Raw genomic sequence first — 13,724 nt, 5'->3', positions numbered from 1 at the left:
CTAAATTTTAGTTTTAACTGTAATGCATAAGTTCAGGTTTTTTCTTTTCAGGCCTCACATTTATGGCAGAATTTAATATATAATTTTTTCATCCTTTCTTGACACTCTTTTCATTCTCAGAGTCCTGTGAATTCCTCTGATAGGTGTTGGTTTTCTTTTCCATCTGCCTTTTCTCCCTTTCGTATTACTTTGCTTGCAGACCTACAGTGAGACTTCTCTGCTTCTACATTCTCCCTCATTCTACTTCTGGACTTTGCTGGAGGTTAATACACTTGAAAAGATGTACTCCCCAGCTAATGTGGATGTGGACATGCAATAAGTCTGAGAAAATTGTCCTTTAATTAGAGAAGTAACTTTTCCTCAGAGTGAAAGTGAGGATATTAAATGGCTAAAAAGAACAGTGCTGCCAGCATAGCCCTTCTAATCTGTGTGTACTTCATCACTATAATCCCTGAGTAAAGCTATTCTAGCAGGAACATGGCCAAGAACTCCTTGAAAAGTAGCTTCTTCTCCTACATGCACCTAATTCTACCTTACATGTTTCCATTTTAGTCTGGTTTATTGCACTGCTTCTTCAAGTCTTCTCATGTTTTCTCTTAATTCTTTTTAAATAATGACCTTTGCTGATAAGCATGTCATGCTTGTTCATATGCTTATTTTTTCAAATGCTTCACCTGCAAATTTGATGGGTTTTGTTCCAAGTCACCAAATAGATAATTTAGAATAGCTTGATGATTATCTTGAAGAGTTATTTAAATAAAATGTAGATTTTTCTGACATTTGTAACCTTGTCTTCCAAAAGGATAATAACAACATATTTTGAAGAGTCTTCCATGCCTTATGAAAGAAATATGCACATTTTCAAAGACTGAGATGGCTTATTTTTTAATATTCCCATTTATGCTGTTGCCTTTTTCAGAAGAAGGTTTGAAAATGAAAATGTAAAAAACCAATTGCAGGCCACTTTATTTACTAAAAAAAAGGTCTACAGTTTCTGAAACCTGTGCTTCAAACCTTTGATTTTTTTCCTTTGAACACTGCTGTTATTTCGGGAGGTCAGGGGGGTGGGGGGGAGGAATTCTGAGTAACATTTGAGTTCTTTAAAACTTCCTCTTTTCACTGAATAATAAATTTGGTAGATATACACTTGGGAAATTCTGTGTTGGCATTTCTGATGCCTAACTATTGAAAATTTAGATTAGATGAAAAACAAGAAAAGATTGAAGATTGCATTTTAAGTTACATTTCTTTTGCTTGCTGTTCTTTGTTATTAAAAATATGGCATTCTTTGCCTGCTAGGGATATTTTGAAGTGACATATTTCTAAATACCACTTCATATGTTTCAGATTCTGGTTTTATTCAGTATTTCATAGAGAAAAATCCTGCTGCTTCTCAGTATTGAAGGTCTTGATCTTATAACTGACAGGATGTTAGTGGGCAGCTATTTTTGCTCTGTGGAGACTGTTTAAAGTGATCCAAGGAATGAGTAGAGATTAGGAAAAAATCACCCTTTACTGATACATACAGTACGTGTCTCTGTTGAAGTCCTCCAGGCATCCATGTGCACTTCTTTCCCCCTTCTCTGTCTCCTCAGCAGCATTGCCCTGACTGGCTGCAGACTGTGGTTTATGCAACATAGGTGCAAATATGTGCTGCAAGTCTGCTCCAGCAACAGCCCAGCTTGTTGTCCTTTTACTCTGAAGGCTTGTACCCATTTCTGAAAAATATCTTGCTGTTCTGACGATTAGCACATCACAGCTCTTTATTTCCCTAAAAACACTGGGGGCCCACATGAGCCTCCGTGCTGTTGCGCTAAACCTTATGTGTCAGCTGGTTCTGCCACCAGTGCATACCCCATAGATGCACCACCACAATGTTCATCTCTCCTGGCACCTGAAAACAAGGTCTCATTACATGTTCAATAGTAGTGTTCAGATTCTTCATTATTGTGAGACCGAATTTGTCTCTCCCGACTGTTGACACAGCTTTCACACCTGAGCAAGCAGGAGCCTTGGCCCAGAGGAAAATTCATCTCCTGCAGCTGCACAGCACTCAAGGGCAATGGGACTGCACCCTGCTCTGCAGAGCAAAGCTGCTGGCGTGGTGCTCACCTTCCTCTGGTGAGGGGCATCATTGCAGTGCCACTGGTGGGACACCACCTTTGCAGTAGCCTCAGGTGGAGCAGCTGTGTTTTAGACTAAATTCTGCCAGTTTAGTCTCTAACTGCTGCATGCCATAGTATCTGCTGTAGGGCTTAAATGCTGTAAACCTGTACACAGCTATGTACTGCAATACAGCACAGACATTATACAAGTTTCCACAAACAATTTGAAGCAGCAGAAGCAGCAGTCCTGCACTCCCTGTAATGCTGGCCACCCTTTTCCACCCTCACTTTATCTATTCTCTTATAGAACCCAGCATTGTGACACCAGGCAATGCAAAAAAGTAAGCAGCATTTTCTATAGCTAACTTTATTTATTGGTATTCCATCTTATTGCAAGTTCTTGCCTGGGTCTGTTCTAACACTTGTTCCCAAGTGCAACCACAAACACTTCTGCTGGCCTAAGGGAAGTGAAAGAGCAGTGGCAGTGGGGAAGCAATTTTCAGGACAACATTTGCTTACAGCAAACTCAGGTGCTTGTAGGACTGCTGTCTAAAGACAACAAGTTTTTTGTGCTTAGTGTATGGCCAATTTCAGTTCTTTCAGGTTATCCAAGTCAAATTGTGTTACAGTTTTGATTTGTAAGGTAAGATTTGGAAAGCTCTATATACAGAAATAATAAAAAATGGAAAGTCACTTACTCCAAGGCATCTGCACAAAATTTATCCAAGTATTAAAATGGTTCTAAGTTTTAGTTAAAACTTTATAAATTATTAAAATTAAGTTTTAGAAACTACCCTCAAAGTTCCAGAATGTTGCTTATTCAATATTTATCCAGTTTAAGTACCTTTAGCACCATAGATGCAAGTGCAAGAAGAGAACTGGTATAATCAGTTCATCTGAGGCTCTGCAGACTGACTGTGCACAAAGACTGTAATTAGCTGCTAAAACCACAGGGTACTAAAACTGGGTGCCAGTAATCTTGCTAGGGTGCTATATTTACTTAGTCTATCTTGGTTGTGATCTGTAAGAGGTTTAAAGTAGCTCTCAAAGGCAGAGTTGGTGTTTGAATGATCACTGTTGGGAAGCAAGAATCAGCATTTGGATGAATTAATACTGAAAAAGGTTCCCTGGTATGTTTGATGCAATGGGTGCTGCTGGATCAGCAGATGACATTAATGCGATGGAAATTCACCACTGGTACACAAAGTTTATGAAGGAGTGCCCATCGGGACAGCTTTGCCTGCATGAATTTAAACATGTCCTGGATCTACATGGACTTACTCCTGAAGCTAACAACTATGTTGAACAAGTATTTCACACATTTGACATGAATAAGGTAAGAATTCTTTCTTGATTTCTGGGCTTTCTTTTGGGTGTATGTCTCAGAGAGCTGCAAGCTCCCTACTCAGAGGTAATGGAAGTGATTGAACAGAAAACTCCGAGCAGGTAAACAAGACTGGCTGGCAAACAGGGTTGAATGCTCTATTCCCAGTATATTTTGCCAATTTGAAAGTTTCATAGAGTCATTCTAATACATGCTGATGGTTTCTCATCTATGAAAACTAGATTTTTATTATTATTTTCAGTGTGCATTATTGATTGAAATTTTTGTTTATGTAGCTGCTTGAAAAATCTTTCAAAGGCAGTGGGTGCTCAGCTGGATCCACAGGCATTAATGCTTTCAGATTATGCAACATAAGCACAATAAGATTCCTTCTGTCACGGGATTCATTCTGAACACCTTCTGTGGCCTAATTTGGTATCAGTCAATCCCCCTGTTCCAAAGGCACACCTGTTTGGTTTTGATCCATCATCCCAATTTTAATGCTTAACACCCTAGGTCCTCCTAAAGATCCATCCTGTGGCTGTTAAATGCGTTGCTGTCTTGTGTTATTCCAACACAGAGTTCATACAGGTTCCTTCAGCCACGAGACCCATCCAGAGCTATTTTCCTCTTAAGCCAAAGTAACGCTTTCTACCAAATGTGACAAAAGGAGTGAAGAGTCAGCTGTGATCCCTTAAAAAGACACAGAATTTAGGCTTAGGCTGAATTGTCAATAATACTAACTCAGCTTTCAGCTAATAGAAGAGATGGACCCATCTTGGTATAAAGAAGTATTTTAAAAAACCAGTAAATCATTAGTGCTCCCTACCCACATTATTCACCTCAATGAGGTGAATGAGTTCAGGGATGTATTAAAAAAATGTATTACATTACACAGCTTACTTTAAGATCAGGTTAAAACTGGTCCAAATAGTAGGCACAACTGCTCCACACATTTTCCTGTTCAAGAAATTGCCTTTCTGTTCTTGATTATGGAGTTAATTATACTTGTTTCAGAAAATGCTGAGAATATAAGGTACCTCATGTGTTTTTACATGCAACAGTACCTCTATTACACATTATGTGTTTTCATATATATCTCCACTGCCAATTCAGCTTGCTTTTTTGGAATTATGTAATTCTTTCTTCCGTAATCCTCAAGGACTCTTCCTATAAAATCAGGCTCCTTGCATGCTCTTTTCTTCCCACAGCCAATTACCAGATGGTTAAACACACTGAAATTTGATTAAGTAGTATCACCTAACTCAATAAATGTGCTAATTACAGATGATGAGCAGACTTCCAGTCTACAAACATGAAACGTGACTGGCAGAAATTCTTAATTTGCTATGTTCTTTTCAATTAAAAATTTGATGCCTTAAGTTCCCCAGAAAAGCTTTATGAATGCTAACCTTCCTGCACAGGGCACAGGGACAATGTCTGAGCTCACTCAAGAGCTTTTCCAGTTTAGCATTAATGTGCACTGCAAAAAGTCCTTGACACTTCAGTGCTCTTGAAAAGTGTGGGGAGCTTTGGGCTTGGGGATTTTGGCTTTTTATTTTATGGGACAACACCTTCAGGTTTGCTGGTATTTTAAAAGTTCCTAATCGCCTTTCTCTCACTACTAGTAGCTTATCACCCATGGAGCAGTTTGCTCAGTTATCTGAGGAATATTAAGATGTATGCCTTCAACTTGTCAGGTTATATCCATCATATATCAGTTGGACTTTTACTACCAATCAATCTTTCATCTCCTTCTCTGATATCCCCAGAACATTTTAATCAATTTGTATATTTCCACAAAATTTCAAAGAGCAGGCATTCAGTTAATCAGTTCCTAATTTTTTCATAAAATTTGGCAGCTGGGTAGCAGGGACACATCCAGAATTCATGCAGAATTAAGCTTTTACTCATTGTTTAAGGCAACAGTTGGCTGACAAAATGATCAGGCACTTGTTTCCTTTTGCCTAGAGAAAATACAGGATGGAGCTGGGGTACCAGTGTTTGGGGTTTCAGGGGACAAAAGACAGAGTTTGTATGGCTCTAGGCTTTTGTTTTGCTATTCCCAGAAGGGCTTGTTTAATTAATGTTCCATGTTAGACAGAAAAAGATGCTTCAGTTTTTTATCACTTTGGAAGTCTTCCCCCATTTTAATGAAATTTAACAATGATTTGGCCTTCAGGGCTTCATAAAAGCCACTGTAAAACTCTTCATGCTAGGCTGAAAATCTCATTATTTAATAATGTACTCCCACTAAATATCTGATATTCATTTCCTGTTCTGCAGGATGCTGTAACAATCCTCCACTAGGTACTACTAATCTGAGGCATAGATTTTATTGTGTGCTTTCTTAATTGAGCTGTTGCTCAGCTGCAGCAATAGGACCAAGCAAAGTTATTTAGAAGGCAGAACAGGAATGGCATATTTTGAATTGTCAGTTACATAAGATTGTATAGTCTATGTCCATTTCAAGATGGAAAGATGAAGAATGGAGCGTCCATTCCCAGAAAAACAGCTGGCAAGTTTTAATCCCTGCCGAATCTATTTGTATAATTTAGAAGTTGGAAAGATTTAAACACTTAGGGAAATGAATCAAATGAACCAGAATATTTTATCTGAATGTTTTACTTTTTCCCTTTAAATACTAATTTAAAAAAAATCTATTTTTGATTAAATCACAACAGTATAGCTACATTATTCAGATACGGCACATAGCATCTAGATAACCTGTAGTTCAGTATTATTCTCCTCTTGCCTTGAATAAAGTGTTGTGAAAGCCTCACTGAAAAACCTGTGGCAAATGAGAGCCAGGACCTCTCAAACAATGTGCCAGGATTTCATAAGTTTCCTCTTTGGCATTCACACTGCTTCTAAGCTGTTTAGTTAGATATGATGTGTATATTTATCTGCTGTGATTTATGTTTCCTGTGAAGTCACTCTGTGAGGCTTCAGGCTGGTTTAGGGGACTGATGGATGTAACAAGCAGAATGAGCTGTGGTCATGCCAGCTTGCCAAGAGAAATGCATTTGGGAGTTCTATGGCTTGGCATGACTTTCCCAGTAACAGCATCCTCCCAGTATTCTTGGTCATTCCGACTGCATCAACTCTTCTAACAAGAGCACGGCTCAGGCAGAGTACAATAGAAAAGCATTTGTCTTCTGGATGATGGTTTTAGTGCAGAAATCCAGCTCAAGACTCCTTTCTGTGCTTAGCAGAGACAAAGGATCTTACTTCACCATGACTCAGCTCTTTCCAAGTTAGATGAACAAAGTCTCTCTGTCCTGCCTTACACATCAAGGGAAAAGCAACTTACCTGAGTCAGTGGAAACTAACTTGTAACAGACTTTTTTTTTTTAATGGTTTTTTATGCAAATGAAGTAAAATTATTACTTTTTAGTGTCTCTCCATGCTCTTGCTGTTTCAGAATTATATACATGTTGCTAGTTCTTTTTAACCTTTTAAACCTTTTTAACCTTAGGATTATATTAGGAAAATATTTATACCATGCCTGGTTTAGATGAGATGTTAAATCAAAGTACGTCTCTTAATTGGAGAGTCACAAAGTGTTGGGCTCCTACAATGAAGAGTCTGTTTCCAGTGAGAAATCCCCTTCCCAAATTTCACTGGCTTTTATTTATACCCTTTCTTCAGGTGCTGTCATGTGAATTTCACCTGTGTTTGTATTTAAATAACCTGATATTTTTTGTGAGAGATTTCTGTGAGATCTGAAGATTTTTTTTCCCGATGCTGTATGATATATGTGAAGTTTAGCAAGAGAACCAAGGCTGCACACTTGACACAAACTCTTATTTGACATGAGCATAAATGTCATGTTTTGTCTTCAAGAGAGTCCCTGCAGACACACCTGAGAATATGTCAAGGTCACTCCAGACAAAGAGAAGGACCCATCCATCTATTGATAAGGTCTTCAAAAATCTTCAAAATGAACTTGTTTCCTTGTAGTTGGGGCTAGATGAGAGCCTTAAACCCCTCATATTTTCCTCTTTCATTACTAGTAGGTTGTGTGAATTTTTTTGTCTTCACTCTCCTTCTTAAAAGTTACTTAGTTACTTTCCCCACCATTTCTAAAGTAAATTCTGTTCAGAGCTGCATTTTCAGACAGTTACAATGAATCTTTTCTGGTTTTCTTCTTTATTTTATCATTGTGATTTTTATTCTTATTTGGAAAGCTTTTTAAAGACTTATACAGCTGTTTTACATCCCTATTCACCTCCTATTTAAAAAAAAAAAAAAAAAAAAAAAAAACAACAACAAAAAAAAAACCAACTTTTAAAGCTAGGTAGTGGGAGGAAGCCAGACTTCAATTTTTGCATACATTGGAAAGAAGATTTTGTAACTTCAAGAAGATAAATTGAAAGAATTGATAAATGGAGAGGAAAAAGCACAGTGAAAAAAACCAGGAATAGACAGGAATAAGTAGATAAGAGCTTTTGAGGAGAGGGAAGAAAATAGTGAAATGTAAAACAAAAATCAAAATTTACAAAATCAAGGTCCAAGTATAAAGAAATGAGAATAAATGTTCAAGGAGTGGAAGGAGGAAATAGTGCTTCATCCCTTCTTTGTACAGTAATTGAAACCCTCGTGGAACTGAAATTCCACCTATGGAGAAAAAGAGCTGAAAAGAGAGTTAAAATCTTAACAAGAGATTCATTCTTCATCAGAAACGGAGCCAATAGTTGGACAGAAACAACATCTGGGAATAAACATCTGGTTATTCGCTCACTGCACTGAGAGGGCGTGGGGCTTGCAGGGGCAGCCACAGGATCCAGTCCCTGGAGGCGTCTCCACAAAGCCTCTGCAGTGTCCCAGAAAAGCCCTGGAACAGGGAATGCTGGGCAGAAATACCACCGAGCTCCTTGGCAGGAACACGAGCCCTTGTCCTGCGAGCCCAGGCCACTAGGAGATGCCAGTGGCTCAGTGTCTGCTCACCTCGGGAAAGGCTTCAGGCACCGGGAAGGAAAACAATCAAAACAACCGCACCTCATTAGGGAAGATAGCCTTGTCTTTTAATTGAATGTGTGCTGATGACTCTGTAGGCTTGGTTCTCCTTTTTCCGAAGTGCTTAACTCAGGGGATTCTATTGCTGGTAGGGAAAAAAAATACAAAATGAAAAATAATTTCAATTTTTTTTTCTAAATAGCTGTGCTGTGTAGACAGATAAAAACAGGAAGCCAGGATTTAGAGTTGTTTAAGGATCTATGTGTAGCATTATTAACTGGAAAAATCCAGTTTGTCTAAGCTGAAATGCTTTGTGAAAACAGCCTGTGGCATCAAAACATTGTTGGGGTGAGCGCTAATTTAGATCAATTACCATTAACATGATGATTTCTGGGGATCCTCCCATCTAGTTCATCAGTATGAAAAAGTTCAGTGATTTTTTTTTTTTTCTTCTCAGTTCTCCCAATTGGAGCCAGCACATTTCATTGGTCTCTCAGATTTTCCCTGGATAAGAGGACTCTTCATTTCTAAGGAGATGACTAAAAAGTAGCAGGTTAGCAGTAGCAGGGCTTTTTAGTCCCACTTGCAGTTCCCTGATGCTCACCATAAAAGGTGCAGCCCAAGATCTTGCCCACCATGAGTTTAGGAAAATCAGTGAACTCACAATAGCTACTAAAAGAAAGTATTCCTGACTTATCCTCCTGACAAAGGAGGCTGCACCTCTTCTGCAACTAGAAACCTTGATGAAAATAACAGCTTCAGCAGTGGGTTCTCCTTGTAAGTCAGGAACTCCAAATGAAAGATGTAAAATTGGTATCTCAGAGCACTTCCCATAATCACTAAAACTAAAGGAACAGCACTGCAAATGGTTCTGTGAGAGGGACCAGACTTGTTATTTCATTATGCATGCTTTGCTGGTTATTTATAGATATGGGGGCACTGTGGCATGCATGGCTAACAGCACCCACAAAATTAGGTCTGTAACGGGTTTAATGACAAAAAAGCCCTCCTAGACTGGGCTCTGCACAACTAAGATAAGCACAGCTGACTTTCTCATCACCAAAATGTGTATCATTGAGCTATACTCATAATCTCCATGTCAGGAATAATGAAGCAGTACTACAAAAAGAAATCAGACATTATAGGCTCTTATAGATGTGTTGTTTTAACAGTCACTGCCTTCTTTTTCAGTTTTAAAGCTGTACAAAACCCCGAGGAGTTAATTGTTTGTACAACTACAGTAGCAGGCACACAAAGAATGTGGCTGTGAACTAGCAAAGTTGGATCAGTGTTTTCAATGAGAGAATAATTCAGAAATTTCGTGTCCCACAGTGGTGCCAGGGTTTAAACATCTCAGAAGGCAGCAACGATCTCTCTGTCCCCCATCTCCGTGCTAGAGTTAGCAAGAATTTGTGAGTACTCTTGCCTCAGATTAGGGGGTTGTGTCCTACTAGAAATTTGTCTCATCGGGGCAAAATCTTTCTGCTTTATAAAGCATAGCCCTTAAAAGCAAGCTACATTCTGATGAAGATAAAAGAAAGGTCAGCTTGGTCTTCCTCCTTGTATAATGCATAGAAGAAATGCAGAATTGAGAAACTAAACACCCATTCAAATAGTTAGAAAACTGTAGAGTGGTCCAGAGGGAGAAGATGGTGATTGTTGAGACCTAGTATTTTGGGTCTTAAAAAAAGCAAACAAAAAAGAAACAAAACCTCCTAACACTGAAGGCCTTCCTAGGTCAATTTTCTGACTAGCATAGGTGATCCAGCCCTTCTGGGAGGATAGCCTTCTCCTTCCAAACCTTTGTGTCTGGGCCAGATGACTCTCTCGTTTGGGCTGTCTAGGTAGTCTCTCTGAAAACATCTCACCCAGATCTGTTTGACCTGGGAGGGAGGTTGCATCTACCTTAAGAGACATAAATGGACTCTGAAGTGGGCTGCAGGTGATGAGTGGCCACATGCCTATGGGGAGGGGGAAGGTACTAGAGGGAGATGACAGGACAGGGGGAAGGAAACCATGCCCAGGGACATGGGAATGCCTGCAATGGTCCTTCCTCTGGTCCTGCCACACAGCTCCCTTGTGCCACTGAAATGAGCAGTGTCAGATCTCCACAGGCACCCAGCACTGGTAGGATCCTGCATCTGATAGCAACAGAGTACTGGGAGGAAAGAGATGGAGAAAGAGAGACGTGGAGCAAAGTATAGAAGCGTGAACTAAGTCACACAAGAGATGTGGCTTTTTTCAGGGAAGATATAGAAATTGCCACACAGAACTTGCTGAGGAAGGAAACATAAAGTGGGGCTGGACTGAGCTGGAGCAGATGCAAAAAGTTAATTGGCAAAGATGACGTGAATTTAGACAAAAATCTGTAGATAAGCTTTTTATTCCAATACATGTAAAACTTTGCATTTGCCACTTCATGCAATAGCAGTTCTCTTTTTTGTATTACACTTCAAAGAGGTAGCATTTAGCTGCATCTATCAGAAGGGAAAGATGTGTGTCCTTGTTTCACAGTATAGAGATGTAGTATGGGCTGCCTACTGCCAAGGTACCACTGTTCTCACAGTACCCAAGAGAAAGAGAAAGGTCATGTTTATTATTTTAATTTGCTGCTTTTTTATATTTCAATTCCTGATCACCCTGCTGTGAAGTTTTGTTTTGCTGTGATGTGTTTGGGTTTTTTTTTTTAAAGGCTCAAACTCTATTTTTAACCTCTTTCAAAAAAACTACCTTTTTTCACTTGTAAAGAAATCTAAATTACATGATCCCTTCTACAACTAAGAATTTTTATACAACTTTCACAGCAGAACTAAGGAATCTGATTTTTTTTTTCTCATAGTTCCCTACAGAGACAGTTTTGCTTTATCTGCAATGTACATTTCCTGTGTGCCCGTGTTGTTGCATGTCCTTGAACCTGCAATCTTTATTGTGGGACTATCATTTTTGGTGTAAGTGCCTAGTCCCTCTGATGCCTGTTTGTATGGGTTTGTTTTTTTTTTTTTTTTTTTTTTTTTTTGATTCCCAGAATATTGTACAGATTTCAAAAAGCTTTTGGCACCTCAATAGATACTGTAATATTATCTTCACCTTTTAGAATCAGCTTTGTTTGGTACAGATAGCCCATTAAGAATTGTTTCACTGGGTTTTCTATACACAAACTAGTCTCTACACCCATTGTTTCAGCATTCTTTGAATTATCTTTGCTATATTAATTTATTCAGTTTGGCTCCACATCGTTATCAGTTTTTCTATTTTTATTTATAAATAGAAATGCTCCAATGCCTTTGGCTTCTGGAAGAGGTGATTTCTATAGAATTTCTACTATCTCAGCACATGCTTTTAAGTACCTTTTTAAGTAGCTCATTAAGTACCATCAGACTATGCAGAGGGTTATAAATTTTAGTCTTTTTGTGCCCCAAAAAACTCACCTTTCATTTTGTCAGGTGTTATATCAATGAAATTATACCATTCTAGTCTCCTACTAGGGATGAGGGATGCTGTGAGACTGGACTATAAATCAGATAATTTTTTACCCAGGTATTGTTGCTGTCTTTACTGGTGTTTTAGTTATTAAGGTAAAAGGATTCTGAAAACAGGTATTACTTTAAAAGCATTCCAACTTTAACTTAACATTCTCCTAAAAGTCTTTTGCCAGAACGTACAAAATCTGACAAAAAGCCAAACTTCTAAGGCCCTTCTTTAAGGCAATGCAGCAGTCTCTCCTGTGCCTCCATCACTGTGAGCACACTTCCTCACAACTTGCTATTTGGAAGCAACAAGCAGAAGTAATATATGGGGTTTTGATGGGAAGAAAAGAGGAGGGAGGGGAGAGGGATCAGTATATGTGAGCAACTCCCAAATTCCCTGTGCCTAGAGTGAAATCCAGTGACCAGTGTCTGTACAGAGTCATGTGAAGAGAGGGGAGGGAGCTGTTATGGCCCAAGTGAAAGAAAGAAAAGAGGAAGGATGACTAGCACTGAGTGAGTTATTGATGGACAGTCCTTAACCTAACCATATCATGTCAGATTTTCAGCCTGCTTAAGTCTTGTTCCTGATACTCTCTTGTCTTGGTTTTAGCTGGGATAGGGTTCATTTTCTTCCTTGTATCTAGTACAATGCTGTGTTTTGGATTTAGTAGGAGTAATATTAATAACACACTGGTGCTTTGGTTGTTGCTGTGTAGTGTTTCTCCTAAACCAAGGACTTGTCAGTGTCTCATGCTCTGCCACTGAGGAGGTGCATAAGAAGCTGTGAGGGATCACAGCCAGGACACCTGACCCAAACTAGCCAAAGGGATACTCCAAAACACAGAATATCATGCTCAGTATATAAACTAAGAGGAGTTGGCTGGGAGGGGCCAATTGCTGCTCAGGGACAGGCTGGGCATAGCTCAGAGGGTGATGACTAATTGTATTGTACGACACTGTTTTTTCTTGGGCTTTATTCCTCTCCTGCATTATTATTCTTAGTTACTATATTTATTTTATTTCAATTATTAAACTATTCTTATCTAAACTCACTAGTTCTACCAGTCTTTTTCCTATTCTCCTCTCCATCCCACCAGGGGCAGGATGGGGTGAGAGTGGGAGCACAGCTGTCTACAGTACTCAGTTGCCACTTGGGGTTAAAGCACAATACCTGTCTTTGCTGTTTGACACAATCACTGCTCATTCCTTTTAGAGCAGGGCATGGTGGCTGAAGAAGAAAGTTCTGAATTGTCGTCAGACTGCATCCCCCAGAGGTCTGTCTGCTTTCCTTTCCCCTCCTTTGTCCTTGCATCACCTCCATTTACCCTAGGTGTTCTAGCCAGCACACGCCTGCACAGGAAAGGCCGGCACAGGTGTGTTCCCATTCTCTCTCAGTCACTGGGATCACCCAGCAGGTCAAGGGCTGGGATGTGGTCTCTGGAGAAAAGGCAACACACCGATTTATTCACTTTGCCCTATGTTCTTTGCTTGTTTTGGTTAAACCGATGGCAATGTCTTGATCTTTCTGTTCGGTCTTCAGAGGTTCATGAGCACTTGAGAAGTGTTCAAGCTTTCTTACTCATATGCAGTATTTTGAAGTATATGATAATAAACTTGTTGCTGTTCTTGTGGAGAGAGCTGAAGTACAGACCATTAGGAGTATGAGGGTCCTTCTCAAAATCTGACCTGATCTTACAGTATTGATTCCTCTTAAGCTGAAGTCAGCTGGAGGATGGTAACCATTTTTCATGGGCTGTGATCTTTAATGCCACAGTGTGACTACAAATGAAAAGGATGAGGGGCAGTGTCTCCTTTCTGTGTCACTAACATCCTGTATGCTCACACTGGTATTTATAGCGCCTCGTTTCT

General features: G+C 39.4%; 1 protein-coding gene across 1 annotated transcript in view; it reads left to right on the top strand.

The window, feature by feature from the left end:
- Nucleotides 1–3,237: 3,237 nt before the first annotated feature.
- Nucleotides 3,238–13,724, top strand: part of GUCA1C (guanylate cyclase activator 1C) — a 33,255-nt gene continuing 22,768 nt past the window's right edge. Inside the window, exon 1 of the mRNA XM_066338515.1 lies at nt 3,238–3,441. Within this exon, the coding sequence (XP_066194612.1) occupies nt 3,238–3,441 (204 nt within the window). The remainder of the gene's footprint in view (nt 3,442–13,724) is intronic.

This window comes from Sylvia atricapilla, chromosome 2, assembly GCF_009819655.1.
Source record: "Sylvia atricapilla isolate bSylAtr1 chromosome 2, bSylAtr1.pri, whole genome shotgun sequence".
NCBI lineage: Eukaryota > Metazoa > Chordata > Aves > Passeriformes > Sylviidae > Sylvia > Sylvia atricapilla.
Note: the sequence above shows the minus strand (reverse complement) of the source record. Positions and strands in the feature narration are given on the sequence as shown.